The sequence below is a fragment of the Ambystoma mexicanum genome, chromosome 13, assembly GCF_040938575.1.
Source record: "Ambystoma mexicanum isolate Mex_15411 chromosome 13, UKY_AmexF1_1, whole genome shotgun sequence".
Classification (NCBI taxonomy): Eukaryota; Metazoa; Chordata; class Amphibia; order Caudata; family Ambystomatidae; genus Ambystoma; species Ambystoma mexicanum.
Window position 1 is genome coordinate 609,658,539 of NC_090938.1, and position 23,181 is coordinate 609,681,719.

A 23,181-nucleotide genomic window follows, 5' to 3' on the forward strand; every position below is an offset into this window, starting at 1 on the left:
ACAAAATTCTTGAACTTGAAAACCAGTCCAATAAGACCGACTATGGACCTTTACTTACATTGTACAAGAAGTTCTGTACTAAGATCTATTCATCACCAAAGTCAAAAAACCATAGTTACGATATCCTGGTAGTCGAAAAGCGACGGATCTATCGTAAAACTGTGAGAAATGCATCAAAACAAACTTCCGCCAATGCTGAAAATCTAAAGCGTGATGCAAAAATCGCTTACCGTTCATGGCTGTGAACTCACTGATTGAACATGCATCAACAAGACACTGAGGCAATTATCAAATCTATCTGTTCAAAGAACTCAAAAGAATTCTGGTCCCTGTTAAACGCTACATCATCGACGTCTTCCAGAAGTATCCAAAATACAATAGGAGAAAGTGCATGGAGAAAACATATAGAAAAAACCTTCAAATCTCCTCTTGATAGACAACCTACCAACTCTATGGAAAGTTTTCATATGTGGGATAGATTGGATGACAAAGATGACATTTTCAAACTAATAACGTCGTTAAAAAATTTGAGAGCTCCTGGGCCGGAGGGCATTACCAACATTGACCTGAAAGCTCACCCGGCTGCTTGGACAACATTTCTCAGTGAAGTCTTCGCAAGATGCTCGGATTCCAGAACGATTCCTGTTTCGTGGACGTCGGCTATCATAGTGCCCATCTACAAAAAAGGAGACCCAAACAATCACGCAAACTATCGGCCAATAGCCTTATTGGACCCAATTGGAAAGGTTTACGGGGTTCTCTACTTCTGAAACGATTTCAAACTTGGGCCAACGAGGCTCCGTGTAATGACCACTTTCAATCTGGATTCAAGAAGAACACGGGAGCCACAGTCAACATCTTGTCGCTGAGCCTTCTCAAAAGTAGAACGATGGAAGGAGGTCCTGGAATATATCTGGCGTTTATCGATTTTACTGAAGCTTTTGACAGAGTCGATAGATTACTCCTATGGAAAAAACTTGAAGCGTGGGCATGTCCAAAAGAAATCTTGGACCCCATTAAAGCCCTCCATATGAACACCACGGTCAGAATTTGATTAAATTGTAAAGGATCCCTCTCTACAGCTATCGCGACAAACAGAGGAGTTAAACAAGGATGCCCCCTGGCGCCTTCAATTTTTTTGGCATATATTGGAGATTTTCAGCTAACAGAATCTTCGGTAAGATCTTTCCCACCAAAATTGGGGGCGCAAAAAATAAGTAGACTCCTTTATACGGATGATTTAATCCTGACAGATCAGACTCCAGTGGGCTTGCAACGCCAGTTGGATAACCTCGACTCCTATGTGACAGCAAAAAAGACAAAAATCCTTATTTTTGAAAGAACAGTGAAGAAATCTGATAACAACAAATGGTACTACCGCTCGTCTCCGATTGAAAAAGTTCAGAGCTTCAAATATCTAGGCGTGATATTGGATAGTACAAAAAAAGAACTAGCCATGCAGGAAGCGCTTCATTCAAAAATGAGGAAACTAGCTACAAAAGGCAAAGCAATCGATAGAAAATTTGGACGATTCTCGATGATCCCAGCTTTGAACTTTTATAAATCTAAAGTAGTGCCTTCTGTAACATACGGAGTGGAGGCTATGTTACAACTTCCTACCATTATCTGGCACAAACTCGAAGCCTACTACTGGAGAACCGTCCTGGGATTGCCCTCCTCTACGCCTGTTGCCTCAATCTGCAGGGAGCTGAGCTTGCTGTCCCTGTTAGGGTCAGAAAACTGTAGCTCTCTAAAACTGTACAGAAAATGTTTGCTACCAATGAGTCCCACCTTGTTTAAACTAATAAAGATGGAACTGGACTTGGGCACCAACAAATCGCTACAGTTTTGGAAAGAAAGGATGCCGACACTACTTTAATCAATCGAGAGTGACGAAGAGGAATTGCGGTCTAACCCATCGAGGATCCTAAGAAAACTGAAAGATCTTGACTGGATTCAGACATTGGACAAAGCCTCAGAAAATAAATTAACGCTTCATCTGCCTCCAAATATAAAAAAATTGAATGACCTCCAGGGTTACGTAAAACAATTCCCGAACAGGCAAGCAAGAAACTGCCTTCTGAGAGCTAGGCTAAATCTGCTTCCAACAAATGAGATCAAATTTATCAGAGGCTTATCAGTTACCAGCGACTGTAGACTTTGTAAAAAGCCAAGCGAAAAGGAAACAGTAAGGCACCTTCTCCTCAACTGCACAGAAATTGGGAAAGTTAGGTCTAGCTACATGCAACATTTTGCATCTGATCTAACGCTTGAATCCGAACTATGCTGGTGGTCAAGGATGATTAGTGGATATAGATCAACCTGGCTAACCGCGACTACTAAAATACTTCAGTATGCTCTGAGTAAACCAGAAACCAACACAGCATAAGACGGCAAATTCAAAGGGCCACTAGTTGGCTGAAGATTCTAGTGAATTCGAATAAAAACTTTTAAATCTTAAAACACAGAAGATAACTTGACACATCGACAAAAGAAAAAGTTTTGTAAAAATCATTTGTTTGATTAAAACAAAAATAAATAAATAAATAAATAAATAAATAAGCAATTTCCTGCGCTCCAGGGTCAACTTGGGTAATATGTCAATTTCACTTCCTCTGATTGCATGCTGATGCAGAAAACTACTAGGCAGAGAAAGTTCAAATCTAAGTTTCCCTCAAATGTACCTGAAGAAAATCTTGTCTTGATGATAAATGTGGAATTGTATAATCACACAGCAATTTTACATTTCTTTTAAATAATTTATTTGAAAATTAATTCAGCTGAAGGATGTTTAAGGCTCTCATTAAGTGCATAGTGTTAGATTTACTCTTGAAGAGCATACTTCCGCTACACAAGTGAGTAGCATGATAGCTGAGGTATGCAATCTTGAGTGTGTCTCTTTTGGACAATGCACACCACTGTAGCATAAGCATACTAATTCAGACTAAATCTAACACTGCCCGTTTAGCCCTGATGAAGTTTGTGTGCGTGAGCCTTGATAATGCTCATGTGACGTGTGATGATCAAATTCCACATTAATCATCAACAGTATCATCAAGTACTTTCGATGATATCTTACCATCTGGAGTTAACTACCATCGTACATGGTGGTGTGACCCAACTCACAGTGCCTTTCCATGAGACCCGCGCCTTCCACTGGGTGAAAGAGTGTTGGACTGGGTTCTGTCAATACCAAAGAGAGAGGATATTGTGAACCCCTCTACTCTCATCCTAAGAACCTTCTATGATTGGATCGATATAGCTGGCCTAGCTGTGTAGGACCAAGGACCCTGTCGAGTGAGGGAGGAATCTCAGCCTGTGGGACCTGTGGGTGCTGCCCACTGAAACTGTCTAACATTGTGAATTTTTTTTTTGATCAAAGATTTTATTGATTTGAAACATAAAACAACATACAACATTACACTTATCTCTCTGCAATGCAGGGTAGGGACGTGGGAAAGGAGGGGGAAAGTTTGGGGCAGCAGCGGAAGGGAAGGGAAGGGGTGGACTGGAAGGGAGAGGAACATATGCAATATCTACATGTCCAGGTGCATGTGATAGGATGTGGAGAGAGAGAGACAATCAAGAAACCAAAAACATTCAAAAACTCAACTTCCGGGACCATGGTCCGACAGACCGTCAACTTGACATCAGATGACGTGGCATAGGCTATTCATGGCAGAGGCATTACCCCCAGTCTCCCGGGGCATCTCTCAGTCACAGAGGCTGTGGCGCCACCCTTGTCCTTTAGCTAGCCTCTTCCCATCTTCTCCATATTTTGTCCGCTTTTAGCGGGCAACCCCTCGACGCGTACACTCTATGTTCCATTATAGCGCATATGTCCACATCTGTGACACACTGTTCAAAGCTTGGCGTACGTTCCGATCCCCACAGTTGCGCAATGTTCCGCCTGAGAACTGCCATCGCAGTTGACCAGAACAATTTCTCATAACGGGAAAGGTCAGTGTCACTGGAGATCCCCAGGAGAAGGTGTTTTGGGCATCTCTGTATCTCTTTACCCATAACGCTAGACAGTTTATCACAGCATTTCTGCCAGAGCCGCTGTATCTTACTACATTCCCACAAAATATGGAAAAAGGTACCTTCTTCACTTTTGCAGCGTAGGCATCGTGCGTCTGAGGATTTGCCCCAGCGGAAGAGAGCCACTCTCGAGTAATAGGTGCGGTGCAGGATCTTCAGTTGGACCAGTCTAAGCCTTGAGGAAATGGTCGTTTCTCGCGGGTACATAAGGGTCTCTACCCAGTCCTCCGGTTGAAGGGGACCCACATCCCGTTCCCACTTTGCCTTCAAGCTGGTTAGTTCCGGTGTCGCAAAGGATGTTATCACATTGTACACGGTAGAGGTGACTTTCCGGTCCACCCGGTCCAAAACTATGTTTCTCTCTAATGGGGAGCTTTCCGGTATGTCTTGTGTTATGTGTCTATGGGTCGTCCAAGCGTGTTTCAGCTACATGTAGTGGTACCTTTCTGTGTCTGGGAGGGAGAACTTTGCATGCAATGGGCCTCATTACGACCCAGGCGGTAAGGGGTTTACGGCGGCGTAAACAGCGCGGACCCTTACCGCCTGATTCCGAGGTCCCTTAGCGCCATGGAGGATTTAACACCTGCTTTTAGCAGGTGTTAAAATCCATGGCGCTAAGGGACCTTGTTGTTAATTACGCCACCGTAATTTACGGTGGCGTAATTAACGCCTTCCCCACTCCCATTATGCCCTATGGGGCAAAAATGGGAATGGGGAAGGGTAAATGGGTTAATGGGGACTTACCGCCCCGCCAACCTCGGAATGGGGCGGTAAGTCCGCCAACCACCATGGCGTAAACATAGTTTACGCCATGGTGGTAAAGGTACGACCCAGGCGGTAACTTACCGCCTGGGTCGTAATGAGGCCCAATGTCTCGAATGGTACCAGGTTGTCCTCGTGAACCACATCTCCTATGCTGGCGATTCCTCACTGGACCCATTCAGGCCATCTGGGCAGCTTTCGTATTTCGGGAAGGTTGCAGTTGATCCATAGGGGTTGTGCCAGCGTTAGCTTCCCGCCCCATCCTAAGTACCGATGTGTTTCTTTCCATATTCTCACTATATGCGTTGCCATATCCGTTTGTGGTGTGCGGTTCAGGCCTCCATTCAGATGCTCTTAACATAGTGAATTTTGATTTATTTCTTGCTTTTCAATTTTCCGATGAAAAGATAATGCAACTCACCTTGTCTGGCCCTACTTTCTCAATTGAAAAGTGAACTTCAACCTTAAATTAGTTTTATGCATTCTGACGGGCACCAGCTCAAATTTTAAAGGAGGGGCTCCTCATTGTTCGCAGTACTTTTTCATCTTTGCAAAGGTAATTGGTTTTCTCAATAATAATGTGTTGTAGTTGGGTTTACCCATAGAGATACCAAAGGTTTTCCTACGGTACGCCTGGGTTCTCTGAAGGTCCACTAGAAGAAGAGCACAGACTTTCACCTCACATTTGCCCCTTTTCTTCATTTCCTCCACACACTACAGTCTAGTTACCCCGGATAAGGGTAAATTCGCGGACATGGTATTAGTGCTGTAAAACCACTATGGCGGTATTTGGTGCAGCATATGAGTTTTCCTATCGGCAATTTCATCTCTGCAATGTTCCACCATTTCCTGATCTCTGCTGTGTTTCTTATGCAAGGTGTGGCAAATCCTTCCTCTAATGCCGGTCAAGTGGCACAGCGAGTAGAGCGCTTGCTTTGACATCAGTGCAGAACAGCGAGTAGAGCGCTTGCTTTGACATCAGTGCAGAGTCTGCTAACGCAGCTTCGAATCCCAGCGGGGCCAAACTCATCCTTCTGAGGTTGATAAATGAGCACCACACACCATGGGTAATAATAAGCAGCGCTCAGATACCTGAGAGTTCGTAGCACTATATAAATGCCAAATTGTTATTATTATCAATTCAGACACTTCACTGCACTGTCCCGCCCTACTGCATTCTTCATAAGAAACAGGCAGGAGTCACGCTAGTCATGAAATCACCATTTTGCACTAGAAACATGCTTTGCCTATACTGGTTGACACTTTTTAACATGTCTTTTAGATGGTCCATTTACCAGTTGATGACGTCCCTGTATTGGGCGATGGTGGAACTAACCTGTTTCTTTTTGCAGCCTCGTCCAGAGAGCGGCACCACACCTGAGAAGAACCTTCCTTCCATCCTGGAGGATGTAGATGAGCCAGATGAGTTTTTCCACCACTCGCCAGCCACCATCACCCGTCGGAAGCTGCTTCTGCCCAACCTAAACAGCCCCGTGCGCAGAGGGTCCCTTAGCAGCCTCCTGGGAGATGATCTACGGCAGTTCTATGCCTTGAGACGCACCTGTCGATCACCAGCCAGATGCAACCGGGGACGAAGTCCATCGCCCCAGTGCCGGAAGAAAGAGAAGGCCACGGATTGTGAGGCTGGCAGTGCCAAGAAGCCAGCCAAGCTCCTCATCCCTGAAGTGAACACCTTTGGACCTCCGGACCTTAGCCCACGGTAAGTATACCTTCAGGAAAAGATAGTAGCCACAGAAAGTGTCTGCTCATTCAACTGTCTGTTTTATTACTGTTTATGTTGTCTTTTGTTAAGTTGATTTGTACCGAGTTCTGCAGCCATTTTCCTGGTCTCCAGTCGCTCACGTGGCTCTGTAAGGTAAAGTGGGTTAGGTAATGAGGTAGGTATACAATAGATGTTGTGCTCCTCTGTTAATGCGTGCATTAATGCGTGCAGTACCAGGAGCAACTGGTGTCTGTGCGTATGGGCTTTCTAGGTGTTTTTTGTTTTGTGACCTAGGGCTTGTTGTGTCTGAAAGGGTGGCACCTAGTGTTTGAGTTGTTTGTTGTTGGCAGGTATTGGGTGTGTATTGCGTGTGTAGCTTGGTTAGATAGAGGTGTGTGGTTTGCATGTTTTGGTGGGTGGTTTCACTAGTCCTCTGGGCGTATGTTGTAGATGTGAGGTGTGGGGGTGAAAAGAGAAGAGGGGATGGTTAGTGGGTTTGGGGTGATCTCTGGGTATTGAGTGGCTATGTTACTGATTATTCATTCAGTAGTCATCCCATGTTTTCTTAGTCCCAAGATTACGGTTTGTAGAGGCAGGCATTGTTTGCGGTTGGGTTGGTCTGCTTGTGGTGAGGTAGTTGCGTAGTTGGTCTATGTTTATCTCACCGAGTTGAACAGCCAGGTTTTTTGTTGTTTTCTGAAGGTTAAGTGGTGTTCCGTTGTTCTTATTTCCTTCAGTATTGAGTTCCATAGTTTGGCTATCAGATAGGAGAAGGCAGTTCCTCAGAATATAATTTTTCTCGTAGCATCTTGCTTCTATGTAGAGGTGTGTGCTAGATATTGAGTCTATCCTTGGTTAGCATCAGACAATTTTTGCATGGAGGAATTCAAATCGATATCCATGAAGGGATTTGTGGGCAATGCAGAGGGCTTTTGAATTGATGTGTTTCTTTATTGGTAGACAGTGTAGACTTCTCAGGGGCCACTGTGATGTGGTCTATTCTATTTAGTCTCAGGAGTAGTTTTGCTGCAGTGTTTTGGATGTGTTGTAGTTTTTTGATGAGACGTTCAGGCATTCCTGGGTATAGACTATTTGCATAGTCTATTCTTGATAATATTTAGGGAATGATTGTGAGGGTTCTGTGTGGGAAATTGAGGTAAGGGAGGATCACCCTTATTAATCACAGGAGGTAGAAAAAATGTTTTGCTATTACATTGAGGTACCAAAGTGGAACAGTTGTACAGGAGGATTCCCAGGTGTTTTATCATTGTTGATGTCCCCGATTTGGGTCCCAGGCTCAGGAGCAAGGTGAGAGGGGTCTCTGTTAGACTGTCTTCTCATGGGGAGATCATTGTTTCTGTATGGGTTTAGAATGATGTTCCCATTCAGGTGTTTATATCGGTAAGGAATTTATTGAGGGGGTTGTCAGGGTTGTAGTTGGTAGTTCTTGAAGATTATAATAATTCATTTTTTATGTAGCACTTTAATCTAAAGCACTTTACATAGGACATATTTACCTACATTACTATTATTACCCAATCGAAATTGATACTCATTTATTGACCTCGGAAAGGATGAAAGGCTGAGTTGGCCTTTACCAGGATTTGAACCTGCGTCCTGCAGATCAATCACAGATCAGAGCAAAAAGCATTTAACCCGCTGAGCCATTTTACTGGTTGAGTTGGGTGTTGTCTGCATAGTTGTATGCTCTCAGTCCATGGGTTTGAATGAGCTTCATGGGGCGGGGGAGTCATGTAAATGTTGACGATAAGTGGGGAGAGGCATGATCCTTGTGGTACGCCGCAGGTGATATATTTTGTGTTTGATATAAATGGCGGTAGGTGGGTTATAAAACAAAAGACAGGGAAATGCTATTAGCAGAGCAGTTTACTTCTCCATCATTATAAACGGCTCAAAGTGATAACACACAAGGGATGTATGGAGAAAGAAATCAATGAATACATTTCAAAAGAATTTGTAAATACACTCAGAGGTTGCTGATGCTAACCCTGAAGAGAAGCACACCCTGTTCCTATCGGGGGGCGGGGCCTGTCTCTAGGTTCACGGTGTTGTGCCGCCTATCTAAAAGAACAGGAAGAAAAAGCGATCCCTCCACTACAGCAACAAAATATATATTTGACCGCTAAAACGCACTAGCCGGTCTGCAGCAAGAAACAAATAAACAAAGAATTCAATTTTAGCTAAGTCAGAACATTCCAAAGCGGAGTTGGTATCCTGTCAGTGGCTTTATTCACCCACGATACAGTGTGTTCAAGACCAGTAACGCAGGCCAGGTGTGTCTACAAAGTAACACTAGAAATACAAATTCTAAGACAATGAGCGGAAAACAATGCCTGCTTCGCTCAGTACACACAACCCCAAAAGGGGTGTGCTCATGTAAAAGATTGTATCCTATACAGATCAAAGGATATCGGTGAACAAGGGGTCGACCGGTTTTAATGACATTGATAACTTTGTCATCTTCTTCAGGACCAAGGGTTTCACAGACGTATAGTTAAAGCACAATCCAATTCCTCAATTGTGACCATTCCTTGACCTATGGAAAAAATGACATAGTGACATAGGTACCAGTAACTGCTAAAAGGGTCAGTAAGAGGTGCCTTTGTGCCTAGAACAATAATTATTTTACGTTGCCTTACTAAGTACCAAAATACACACAGTGGACCACAGGGCCTCCACCGTTACGCACATCCACCTAGCTTCCAAATGGGTGTGCTCAATCACAGTGTGATCAGGGCCGGGTTGGAGTTCAGCGTTCTCTTTTTTAGGGAGCGAAGCACCGCTGTGGAAAGAAACAGAGTAATACTGGTTGCAGCAGGTGCCCCCATGTTGACAGAGTGTCATAGTTTGCCCAAAAACAGGGTGCTCACGATATACTGGGCTTGTGGGGAGCCAAAGAGGTTAGTCTAACTGAATGAGTCACATGAACAGCCTAACGGAAGCTCAGGATGAGATCCATGTGGCACCCGTGATGAATGCCGGCGTCTCTCTGCAGCGCAAAATGTTGCTAAGTAACCCACGTCCTGGAGCACATGATTAAAGCTGATCGTCTTCCTTCACTAGGTTGTGAAACAACTGAAAGAGGCAGCGGCCATGTTGGACTGCTTTTGTTCCTATTGGCCTTCATAGAAAGTGTGCATCATTTTAAGTGGCACACTACTATTTTTATCTTTGTGTGCCCTTTATAAGTTGGAAATGCGGCACCCATAGGAAAATAAGAAACAGATTTGCACTAAAGTCGGGCCTCGGGTTCAAGACCCAATGCTTGAAGTAAAAAGTTGTATGGCATATCAATATTCCCCACATGTATTTACGTTGTGCCATTTCAGGAAAATACATGAATTCATGGGCAAAGTGATGAATGCAAGTACATGTGGAGGTGCTACCTCATATGCACTACCTCTTATGCACGTCATTTTGGAAGCTGCTAATCCAATCTTGGCATTCAATGCCTCATGTCAGTCCCCCGTCTTAAGGTACACATATGCTGCTGAACTAGTGAAGTCCCAATTTGGGGGACTAGCTGCTGCATTGGGATGCAAAGACACATATTGCGGGGGAACACTAGTCGCATAATGAACTAGGGGATGACTTAATGATGTGTGCTGTTGATGGCCCAGGATTTATTGGGAGGCAGAAGAGGGTGGCTACTATCTCCTTTTAGACTCATCGTGTGGAGGAGCCATTCCTCATTGGGGGAACAGAAAAGAAGAGATTGCCTCAGAGGATGTACTAGGTTCTATGCAATCCCTCTATATTGGTGGGGACAGTAATGTAGCGGTGATATTAAGTCCCTTATATCTTCTCGACGTAAAAGGTCCATTGCCAGTACATCATACCTAGGCTTCTGCGGTCATATGACTGCCAAATCATGCCATTGGGTGGCTTCATTGAGGCCCTTCTTGCAGGTGTCTAAGTGGAATATCCACTGATGTTCTTTTTTCAATAAGATGGCTTCAAAATCTCCACCCCGCCGTGGTGGGTATAACTTTTCAAGGATGGTCCATGGAAAGTTGTCTCTGCTCTGGCCCATCTCTAAAAAATGGGAAACCATGGGTGTGGCCAATTTATTCATGTGGCGGCATGACTTGTGTTCTATAAGCCCCTTCTTGATTGCTCACGCCATCATGCCTGCATAGTGTAGAAGGCAAGGGCTCAAGATGAGGTATATAGCACCTGATGGTTACAATTAGTGAAGTTCTTCTGCAGCCAGGGAGTTATCCATCCAATGTCGATTTTGTGGCTCTGGCATGTCTGTGTGCACACAGAGCACCGCCCACATGGGGCGTGTCCTATTGGTGGCTATGCGGTCCATAGTGTCTGTTGACCATCCTCGTCTGTTGGTTTTGCCATGTGTAGTGTGTGGACTAATCTGACACAGAGATTCTGCCCCTATGTGATGGCGAAACATGACTGTTCCAAATGGTTCTCGCCTATGTTCAAAATAGGCCAGATTCTTTTGATCTCCCTCTTCAATTGATTGAAGAGGGGGGAGCAGCTGAAAACCGCTGTGAAGTTGCCCCTTGCTGGTGGTTTGGGTCTTTGTTGCAGGGTAATGTCCCTTGGAATGTTCCTTACTCTTTTATATGTTTTTTAATGCGGCAGCCAGGACTTTATAGTCATCAGGGTTGGTGCATGTGCTCCTGTATCTGAGGAATTGTCCAAAAGGGAGATTGTCCTGCAACGCTCGTGGATGATAGCTGTTATACACCAGAAGCAAGTTCCTATCTGTCGTTTTTTTGTAGACTTTGGCTGTGAGGTAGCCATCCCTAGCCATAATTTGTAAGTCCAAAAAATTGATGTTATTTTTACTGGACTCCATGCTGAACTTAAGATGTCTATTGCGAACATTGTGCCAACTCTTGAAGAAGTCCAGGTCCTGTTCAGTACCTTCGAAAATCAGGATGATGTCATCTTTATACCTGCTCCAAATCAGGCGCTGTTGCTTGAAGGGAGTGGTCTAAGAGTGTATGTGCTCAGGCTCAAAGAGATGCACATACAGATTGCTTAGGCTCGGGGCGAATGTTGCGCCCATAGCAGTTCCAGAGATTTGTTCTTAAAATGTTTCTTCAACTAGACATTTTTTTTTGGGTTAGGGCAATTTCAACCAATTGTAATATGAATATGGGTGGAATCTCACCCAAGTCGATAGTAGAACTGAGTAGATGCTGTAAGGCAACCAGTGTCTCCTCTTGTGGGATCTTAGTATAGAGCACCTCAATGTCCATAGTGACTAGCATTGTGTTGCTGGATCAAATGAAAGGGTTTTCAAAAGGTTGAGCATGGCAGTCGAGTCTTTCACAAATTACTCAATTTTTGGGATCTCGTCCCGGATGAAGAAATCTACGAATTGCAATAAAGGCTCCAGAATGGAATTTATCCTGGACACGATAGGGCGTCCTGGGGGCAGGGTGATGCCTTTGTGAATTTTAGGCAACGCATAAAAAACTGGTATCCAGGGATGGCTCAATGTTAGAAAAGCAGCTTCTTTCGCGTTGATATAGCCTTCAGCTTCTGCTTCCTTGATAATCGGTAGAATGAGGGCCCTAAGGGCAGGGTTGGGATCTGTAGGTAACCTGTGGTAGCTGCTGCTATTAAACACTGTGCCGCCATCTGCCTCCTCATTGAAGACCTTGACCTAGTTATGCTCGCTCTTTCCGAGAGGTGGTTCAATGCCAGCTCGGTCACTGCTTTTGACTCCGTGATGGCTACAAGATCATCTCCAAGCCTCGCCCTAACCGTGCTGGCAGTGGGGTTGCCCTTATCTTCCCTGAGTGGGTCCCTTCTTCCCTCAAACCCATCCAGCCTTACACTTCCTTCGAGAGCCTGGTTTGCAAACTGGCCATCTCTCCCCCTTCCTCCCTGACCATTGCCAGTGTCTACAGCCCCCCTGGCTCTACCACCCTGTTACTCTCTGAATGGGCTGATTGCTCCTCCTCTCTACTCACATCCACCTCTAAACTCCTTCTCCTGGGTGACTTCAACATCCACCTTGACTCCTCAATCATGGCATCCACTCTCATCTCTGAGCTCTGCACCTCGCTGTCCCTCTCCATTCTCCCCTCTGGTCCTACCCACTCGGCTGGACACATTCTCAATGCCATCATCCACACTGATCTTTTGATCTCCTGCCCGCTCACAACCCCACACTCCTGGTCTGACCATTCTCTCCTCTCACCTGGGTCCTCTCTACCATCTGACTGTGCCCCCACCCCTAGCCCTGCCAACCTCGTTCAGGAACATCCATCTGATGAAACGAGTGTCAGCTGCTGCCTTCGCATCTACCTTCCTCTCCCCTTGCTCCCCACTGCAGACTCTACCTCAGACTCCGCTCTCAACAATCACCACCTTGCCATCACTTATACTCTTGCCATCCTTGCCCCAGTCATGGGTATCCCCCTGAAACATGCCACCAAGCATAACACGTGGTATGACTCTGAACTTGCAACCCTGAAACGCAAGTGCAGGTCTGCCAAACGGAAGTGGCAGACCTCAGGCTCACCCTTTGACAAACTGGCCTGTTGCCTTCTCCAAAGGCAATACCGGCTCTCCATTCACTCAGAGAAAAGAGCCCATATCCAGGCTTGCATCTCTGGTGCATCCAAAAACAAAGCTGAATTCTTAAAAATCTGCAAGGAACTAGCAAACCCTTGCGCAGTCTCCACCTCACTTACTGGGAACAGTGCCAGATCTCCATCAATGAACACAAAACCCCTGCAGTCCAAGACACCTGTGGCTAGCGTCACCTCTGTCACCCAGCATTGGGTGCAGCCAGGCCAGTACATTGATGGGCCTGAGTTGTGCGTACGTGGATTTGATGGTATGAGTAAGTGCCCCTTGGCGATAGTAGAGTTCAGCTGGCGAGGTGTAACGGCCCAGCGCTGTGTAGTGGTAAAAGACTCCATCCCTGTCCCATGTCTGTTGGGTAATGATCTTCCTGGTCCCAAAATAGTTGCTGCGGCTACACGGTCGAGGGCCAAAGAGAACGCAAAATTGAATGCCCAGAAAGCCTTAGGGCCTGGGGTGCTTCCTGGAAGGACTGGTGTGGCCGGTAGCCCCTAGTCCAGTTCTACCGACTACGTGGTCCCCTACTCCTTGCGAGAAAGGGGCTAGTAGCCACAGAGGACCCTGCTTTGGTAGCAGGGTACCCCGTGACTTCAGAGTTGCTTGACGCAGCGCAGGGTACTGAGGTGGAGGACCAGGTGGGCGCAGATCTGAAGGGTCTGCCCAAGCTAGATGAGTTTGCATCAGCTGCGGGCCCAGATCAGACTGACTTCTACACAGCCCAGAAAGAATCTCCCACTCTGGTGTGTCTGCGAAAGCAGGCGGAGGACCAGGCTAGGGGTGAGGCCCCTGGACTGTTCAAAGTGTACTCGGAGGATGGACTCCTGTACAGTGATTCAAAGGATTCTGAGGGTGAGGATACCAGAAGGATGGTGGTTCCCCAATGCCACAGAAAGTTCCTTTTGGATTTGGCTCACCAAAGTCCTTTAGCGGGTCACTTGGGAGTGACTAAGACATCAGACCGGTTGTCTGCACACATTTATTGGCTGCAGTTTGGCATAAAAACTAAGGAATTTGTCCAGTCCTGCCCGATTTGTCAAGCTTCTGGCAAGTCAGGTGGTGCCACAAAGGCCCCTTAATTCCACTGCCCGTGGTTGTGCTGCCTTTCAAGAGGCTAGGAATGGATATTGTGGGTCCTTTGCATCCTCAAACAAGCTCAGGGAACAGATATATCTTGGTGGTGGTGGACCACGCCACGCGATACCCTGAGGCTGTCCCTCTGAGGAGCATCAATGCCCTCATGGTTGTAAAGGCTCTGATTGGGATATTCTCCCATGTTGGATTCCCCAAGGAAGTAATTTCTAAGAGGGGATCAAACTTCATATCAACAAATATGAAGGTTTTGTGGGAAGAGTGTGGAGTCACCTACTGGTTCTCTACCTCCTTCTATACACAAACCAATGAGCTTGTTGAGCAGTTCAACAAGACCCTGAAAGGCATGATAGATGGCTTGAAAGAGCAACTTAGGAGAAAATGGGATATTCTCCTGTCATACCTTCTGTTTGCTTACAGGGAGGTGCCACGGAGCAGAGTAGGGTTTAGCACCTTTGAGCTTCTGATTGGACACCCTGTATGAGGTCCCCTCAGTCTAGTGAAGGAGGGATGGGAAAGCAAACCTTCATCCCCGTCACAATACGTGGTGGACTATGTACTCTGTCTTCGGTCTAGAATGGCAAAGTACATGGAACAGTCAACAAAGAATTTAAAGGTCAGTCAGGAGCCAATGAAGCACTGGCACGACCAAAAGGCCACAGTGACAGGCTATTCTCCAGGCCAGTGAGTGTGGATTATGGAGCCTGTCAAGCCCAGTGCCCTTCAGGACAAGTGGACTGGGCCGTACTGTGTGCTAGAAAAGGTCAGTGAAGTGAATTATCTCATTGACATGATAGGACCTAAACAGATGTGCAGAGTCTTTCACGTCAACCGGCTAAAACCCCATTATAACCGGGACGACTTGGTCATGGCGTTAGTGACTGATGGAGAGACTGCGGAGCAGAGTCAGTTGAAGGTGTCAACCTTGCAACGGACCTGTCAGAATGCAGGCCTGACTTTCAAGACCATGAAGTGCCAGATAGCACAGGGTACCGTGACTTACCTAGGGCACCTGGTCGGTGGAGGTAAGAAACAACCTCTCGAAGCAAAGGTACAGGCTGCAAAGGATTGGGACATCCCCACCACACAGGCACAGGTGAGAGCCTTCCTAGGTCTCACAGGGTACTATCCGTCATTCATTAGAGGGCATGGGACCCCCAACTGTCAAACCTCCTTTTAGGATTTCAAGGATGGATTGTGCAGGGCCCCAGTTCTGAGAGTGCCAGACTATGGTCAGGAATTCATTATCCAGACAGACGCCTGTGATTTTGAGATTGGAGCAGTGTTAGCGCATCTGAACTCTGAAGGGGTAGACAACCTGTCACCTCATTAGCAGGCGGTTGACAAAAAGGGAAAGGAACTGGGCTGTCGCAGAAAAAGAGGTGTATGTGGTCATGTGGGCCAAAAAGAAGCTGGAACCTTACATCTTTGGGTCTCACTTTATGACCCAGACGGACCACAGGCCTCTGCAATGGTTAATGGCCATGCAAGGGGAGAACCCTAAGCTTTTGCGAAGGGCCATATCCCTACAGGTATTAGATATGGACATCCAGAACAAGCCTGGATCCCAGCATGGAAATGCAGATGGCCTCAGCCGGTGCTTTCGTCTTGATGATGAACCAGACCCTCAGTAGGGTAGTGGTCCACATGTTGAGGCTGGGGGGCATGTGAGGAACTCGACCATCCGCACAGGGAGAGTGCGCTCGCCTGGACTTTTTGATTTTTTTGATAAATGAAAATGAATGAGGGGAGATCAACCTCCAAGGACTGTGTGAGGCCACTCCTCACACAGTCTATCTGCCTCCCGCACAAAAAGCATAGTCACATGTACTCCGGGAAGACACACCTACAGGCGCTGTCTACCCCTGTCATATTCAGCTGGAATGTACACCTTCCTCCAGCTATGAGCAGCCTAATTTAAATATCAAAGGCTCCATGGATCTGCATTTCCTTTGTCCTCCGGCTGGTGGCAGTGCATACTAATCAGAGATAATTGAAGCAAGCATGAAGGGGCTTGGTTGCCGGAATAGACAACAGGAAAAGTGGGACTACCACCCCTTTGGTATGCAATGTGCCAACTTGAAGCTAGTTCCCACTTCTCTGTATGAAAGGCAGTGGATGGCCTGTCTGAGTCCAGCAGTTACCACAGGTGTACCTGCAGAGCAAACCCTGTCAGAGAGACGAAAGATATGATTTGGGAGAGAAAGGAAGTCTTTTCCTAGCACATACTTCAACGGAAGCCTGTGCTTTAATCAAGAGTCACAGAGGGCTCAGTTAACCAGAGAGACACTTTTATCTACAACAGACAGGAGGATAGGTGGGATTTAGGTATATGTTGTCACCCCCTTGTCTGTCCTGTTGCAAAGCACTCTGGTCCTCACCTCATGCATAACAGAAGATTGTTGGTGGGGACCCAGGATTGGTTCATTAAGGTAGGCTTAGCCTGCACCATTTGGCTTTAAAAGAGGGCTGAACCCCTCACTTGAGAGATCATCTGAAGACTTTAAAAGGAGTAAGAAGAAGGACAGATTTGGACCCGAGCTGAAGGTACACTCTACCTTACATCTTCCACCAGTGAAGGAAGACTCAAGAGGGAAGCAGTATCCCTCCCCTAAACATCTCTACCGGATGCAGAGGACCCGTCCAGCAGCTCCAGAACCAGTACCCAGCCTGCACACAGCATGCCCTACTGGGTCCTGCCAGCAAGCTTCCTAGGTGAGAGGTGACAGACAGTATCTGAACTAAGACAAGGCTGTTGCCTGTAAACACTCTCCTGAGCTTTGGGCCATCTGCCTTGAAAGGACACAAGCCCTGCGAAGAAGCTAGGAGGAGTGCCACACAAGCATCATCCAGCATCCATCTTTTAAGGACATTTACAAGACAATCAAGTCCTCGAACCGCATCCGGTTGCACTGCTGACTGTTGTCACGCCGCAGTCACCAGAGCCATCCGAGACGCCTCGACCAGCATTCCAGATCTGCCAATCAGCATAGAGACCAAGATTCTTGGCCTCGAGCCACTGCGCCGGACAGCCTGCAGACGTCTGTCCAGCCTTGCTTGCCGAACGGTCTGCTGCCTGGTACCCTCAACTGTCTCCCGCCACTAAATCTGGCTCAAGGTCTGCGCAGCTGTCATGACCCCAGGCAGAATACAGGGCACACTCTCACACAGCAGTGGGGGGAGGCGTAGCAGCACAGGTAAGGTATGGACACTAAAGGTTGCTAGCTGGCGTAGACATCTATTCACAAACACTGGTAGCCTCCACCAAGATGGCCACCAGGTTAAGACTCTGTACAGAACTCAAGATGGCCCCCAAACAGCCAATGCTTCAACTATCTTTCGTGGTCTAGTGGTACAGTGTGCAGCCCAGGGCTATAAAACCACACCCTGGGCCACACCCTGTGCTTAGTGTTCTTTTCAGGAGAGCGGTTTAACGCATGCTGCTCTGCCCAATTCACGTGCAAGAGGACTTCTGCATTCCGGCTCTCTGATGATCTCTCTGCTTACCTGATTACAGATTTCTGCAGTCTACTGATTCATTGGAGTCCTCTCCGACTTGCATACTTACCCGGACCTGAGTTAGGAACAGAACGCTTCATCGATCCACCGCAGCGCTTCTCTGCTCCTGGAAAAGAAGAAAATCACAGTAAGCTTTTCAAAACTCGAAACCATGTGCTCTCCGAGCCCCCCTTTAAAATCCACTTACCTGTGGTTGTGATTCTGCAAATTCGCACATCATCCGCACTCCAGCGACTTGCAACACAGCAGCTGTCAGCATAAACACAGCATCACAGTGTCTATAGAGAAAAACACCAAAAAGAGACAAGAACATTATTAGTACATAAAAGCGTGCACCGCGCAGCATCATCCATAAGGACTTGAGAAACGCAGCTACAGGTGAGAAAAGGACATTCTCAGCGCAAATAAGGACAATTACCGGCAAAGAGATTCCTCTGCACCGCAGCAGGACTGGGCCACCAATCGCCAGTGACGGAACTTGACCAGATGCTTACCTGGCACTTTGGGTGCACAACTGTAGTATTAAGGTGAGCCAGTTTCCTTGTCTTGCCAATCAGCATTTCTTGGGGTGCAGAAAGGAGGTGGGTTAGAATAAGAAAACATACACTAATACCCTTCACTTGTTTGTCCATAGGTTCATCTAGATTGCCCACCACCATCCCTGACAATACTGAGGAACCTTACCAAATCACTCCCAACTGCACTGTATGCTGGGCTGTAGACTTTCAGTGGAACAGTGGGAAGGGAGTGGCTTGAACTGTGCATCCCATCCCAGAGGGCCACACTTCCAGCGACCCAGACCAGGCGCTCCTGTAGGGCACCAGAGGTAAGCATTACAGAACGCTAAGCCCACGTACATAAGCCCTGCCCGAGCATCATGGAGTCGGAAGTAGACCAGTTAGCCGCCTTACTAGGGGAATTGCGGGCGGAGGTTCATGCCGCCCCCTCTGAAACTAATGCTATGAGTAAGGAGTTAGTGATGAATCGGGAAAGGACAGAGGAGCTAGCAAAGCACCTAACTAGGACCCGAGCAGGTCAGGTTCCCTTACCAGATGGTGCTGCAGCAGCGCCTGCTCAAATACAAGTCACCACCTCCGTCACTGTCCTCTTAGCTCCTCCCCTACGGTTCTTGGGGGACGCGCAGAAATATGCAATTTTTATGAACCAGTGTCAGCTTCATTTTCTGTGTCGGCCAGGGGCATTCCCGACAGACCAAAGCAAGGTTGCTTTTGTTTTATCGTATCTGGGAGGGCACGCAGCCAGCTGGTCAGTGCCACTAGTTAATCAGGATGACCCAATTTTGTTTAACTTCACAAGCTTTCAGCAAAAATTAGACAAGCTCTTTGCATGCAGAACACAAGGGCAAGCCTTAGATGGGGAGCTGTTAACCTTTCAACAGGGTTCTCAGGATCTTTTAGTGTATATCACCACCTTTAATCGTCTGGTAGCCGAGACGAATTGGCCAGAAGAAAAGCAAACTATCCTGTTTTACCAAGGTCTCTGTTGCGAACTCAAAGATGTCTTGGCACAAGTAGCTAATCCACCCGAGCGCTGCTCTGAGTACATAGATTTAGTGGTGCAGCTAGACCATCGGTTGCAAGAAAGAAGAACTGATCAGTGCCGTTCTGAAGGACGCCACTTGTACGTACATCCACGAGAGACTTCATCTCATCCTGCTGAAAATCCACCAGAACCTGTGCAATTGGGTAGTGTTAGGGTACCTTTGAACAAGGAAGAAAGAGAGAGGTGCAGGAAAGAACAACTCTGTCTGTACTGTGACAAAGCAGGACTTTTCTTGCGCGATTGCTCAAGTAAATCACCTCGGAAACCATTGGGAGTAATCGACACTGGAACGATGGAAACAAGTAAGCCTTCGGAAAACTTCATAGCTCGGCAAGAGTTGAGATCAGCTTGTCGAGAAAGGAGAAAGCATCAACGGTCTCACATCTCCTGACACCGGTAAACCTACTCTGCCCTGAGCGGATGCATGCTCTTGAGGCATATGTTGACTGTGGAGCAGTAGGAAATTACATGGACTTCACTGTAGCCTAGCGGATAGGTGTTCCCATGCAGCAGAGGGAAAAGGTTGATAATATAGTTTCAGTCAATGGAACGTGACTGTCATCTGTACCAGTGACCCAGTGTAGGGTGGAGGTTGTACTGTTGTGTCACGGTGGCCATCGGGAACAGATAGTATTTGTTTTGATCAATGCACCCCAGTTTCAGCTCATATTAGGCATGCCCTGGCTGGAGTGCCACAATCCGATCATAAACTGGCGAACACATACAATGCAGACTTGTTATCCACCTACACCCCTTGTCCCCCACTCACCAATTACATCGGCACAAAACTAGGACCACAGAGTAGTGTTCGGCATCATCGGACACTTACCCCCTGAATATAAAGCATACCATGATGTTTTTCAAAAGGAACAAGCCAAAAAGCCGCTCAAACCCTATGACTGTTAAATAGATCTGGTTCTCGGGTCCCAGGCACCATGCAGCCGTATTTATGCACTCACAGAGAAGGAGAATCAACACCTGCACAGTTACCTTGACCAATGTCTGGCTAACAGATTTATACAATCTTCTAAGTCGCCCGCATTCTCACCTCTCTTCTTCATCCCCAAGAAGGAGGGAGACCTCAGGACCTGTATAGACTACAGAGGGCACAACAAGATCACGATCCAGAACCGGTACCGGCACCCTCTGCCGTTAATCCCGGTACTGCTATACCAAGTAAAAAGTACCAATATCAATACCAAACTCAACCTTAGGGGAGCATACCACTTAGTCTCGTGAAAGCCAGCGACGAGTGGAAGACGGCCTCCATACGAAGTTTGGGCTATTTGAGTACACTGTCATGCTCTTTGGCTTGTGTAACGCTCCGGCAGCCTTTCAATTTTTCATGAACGATATCCTAAGGGAGCTGCTGGATGTTTGTCCCATGGTATAAATAGCCAACATTCTGATCTACACTTTGACACTGGAAGAACATGTGCAACATGTGAAAGCAGTCCTGGAAAAGCTGCAACAGCATCAGTTATATGCTAAACTAGAAAAATACGCCTTTCATGTAACCAAAGTAGAGTTCTTAGGGTTTATCTTAACCCTGCAAGGGATCCAAATTGACAACCACAAGGTAGAAGCAATTCTCCTGTGGCCTTCACCCACCTTGTTAAAAGCAGCCCAAAACTTCCTGGGGTTCGCCAATTTTTATTGGTGGTTCATCTCTGATCTTTCGAGCATAGTCCATCCCATCACTTCACTGTTTTGTAAAAACAAGGCCTTTACCTGGACCGCTGAAGCCGAGCAAGCCTTCGTCGGGTCAATCATCAGTTTACCACCGCACCAGTACTCAGGCACCCAGATCCAGAACTCCCATGCTTGGTAGAGACCGATGCGTCTAGTGTTGCAATGGGTGCTGTACTGTCTCAACGAGATCCAGAGACCAACCAATTCCACCCTGTGGCGTTCTGGTTCAAGAAGTTCACCCCACCCGAGTTCAATTATGCGGTGACTGATAAGGAGCTACTCGCCATCGAAGCAGCTTTTCAAAGAATGGCAGCATCACCTCCTCGGAGCGTGCCACACCATCACGGTGCTTACCGATCATCGTAAATTACAATACCTACGAACAGCCAAAGCGCAGTCTCCTTGCCAGTTAAGGTGGGCTCTGTTTTTTTTTACAGAATATGACATTACCGTAACATATCACCCTAGAGTACGAAACGGGAAAGCTGACGCTCGCAAGTTGTTGGGAGCTACAAGCATTAACCCATCTTCGTTAGATTCACTGCAGGATAAGATCAGAAATTCTATGAAGCCTGGCCAATTACGAACTTGGGTCTCTTAGGATCTTCTGCGGATGGAAGACAAAGGGCTCCCTTATTTCCAGAAGCGCTTATATTTACCCTGTCCCACTATGCAAAACAAGGTCCTCCATGCCTACCACTATACACTCACAACGGGTCATCCAGGGATCACAAAAACCATGGTAAAGACCCGACAAATGTTTTGGTGGCCTACATGGCAAAAAGATGTCATACAGTACGTCAAAACCTGTGATACCTGTGCAAGAATCTAGACATGAAAAATCAAGCCAAAAGGTTTACTCCGCTCGTTATCCATTCCACCTGCCCCTTCGCATACAATATCTTTGGACTTTATCACAGACTTTCCTCCATGTAACAGTTGCAATACTATTCTAGTCATCATCGATCTCCTGGCCAAGGTTGCGCATTTCATTGCTCTGAAGGGATTACTAAATGCAGGAACTCTGGCACAAGTATTTCTAGCAAACATAGTCAAGTTGAATGTTTTTCCATCCGTGGTTATATTCGACCGAGGAAGTCAGTTTGTTTCCAAGTTCTGGAAGGGTTGCTGTGCTAATGCCCAAATTGAGATCCGCTTATCAACCAGTCATCACCCGCAGACTGACATCCAAACCGAGAGGACCAATCAAACCTTTGAACAATACATGCACTGTATGTTTACTCAAGCAGACACAAGTTGGGTTGACCTCCTTTGGACAGCAGAATATGCATAAAATAATAGCATTCATAGTTCCACTGGTTTTTCACCTTTTGTTTTCCTACACGCACCACTGCCTTTGATCCGCCCACACCGTTAGAAATGCCTGCTATAACCTCCCTGTACACAAGCATTAAAGATCCCCTGAAAAGGCCACCAAGACACTCCATGACACAAAAGCAGCTCACAAGCACTTTGCAGACAAACGGAGAACAGAGGCACCCACTATAGGGTATAGGGTATGGCTCGCCACAAAACATATTCAGTTGAAAGGTCCAAAAAGATTCCATCCGAAATATATTGGCCCATACCCCTTTGTTTCCATCATTAACCCTGTTGCAGTAAAGCTAGAGTTACCTTCCACATTAAGCATACATCCATTCTTTCATGTATCGTTGTTGAAACCTGTGCAACCTAATACCCCAGACTCCAGAACTAGACCTCCTCAAGTGGAAACACAAGGAGAGGAAGTCGAGTATGAGGTCCAAGAAATCTTAGACTCGAAAATCATAAGGAAGAGACTTTATTATCTGGTTGATTGGAAGGGGTACAGTATACTAGATAGGACCTGGGAACCAGCGGCTAACATACACGCACCACGCCTATTGGCTCGCTACCACCGCTACCACCCACGTCAGCCTGGGCCAGGTATAGCTTTCATGGGGGGGATTTGGAGGGAAGTGCTGTCATTACCCCCAGCAGAATACAGGGCACACTCTCACATAGCAGTGAGGGGAGGCATAGCAACACAGATAAAGTATGGACACAAAAGGCTGCTGGCTGGCGTAGGCATCTATTCACAAACACTGGCAGCCTCCACCAAGTTGGCCACTAGGTTAAGACTCTGTACAGAACTCAAGATGGCCCCCAAACAGCCCATGCTTCGAGTATCCTTGGTGGTGTAGTGGTACAGGGTGCCATAAAAC

At 46.7% G+C, this 23,181-nt stretch overlaps 1 protein-coding gene across 1 annotated transcript in view; it reads left to right on the top strand.

The window, feature by feature from the left end:
• KCNH4 (potassium voltage-gated channel subfamily H member 4) overlaps positions 1–23,181 on the top strand; it is a 976,843-nt gene that overhangs the window by 891,978 nt on the left and 61,684 nt on the right. Inside the window, exon 13 of the mRNA XM_069634470.1 lies at positions 6,156–6,523. Within this exon, the coding sequence (XP_069490571.1) occupies positions 6,156–6,523 (368 nt within the window). The remainder of the gene's footprint in view (positions 1–6,155; positions 6,524–23,181) is intronic.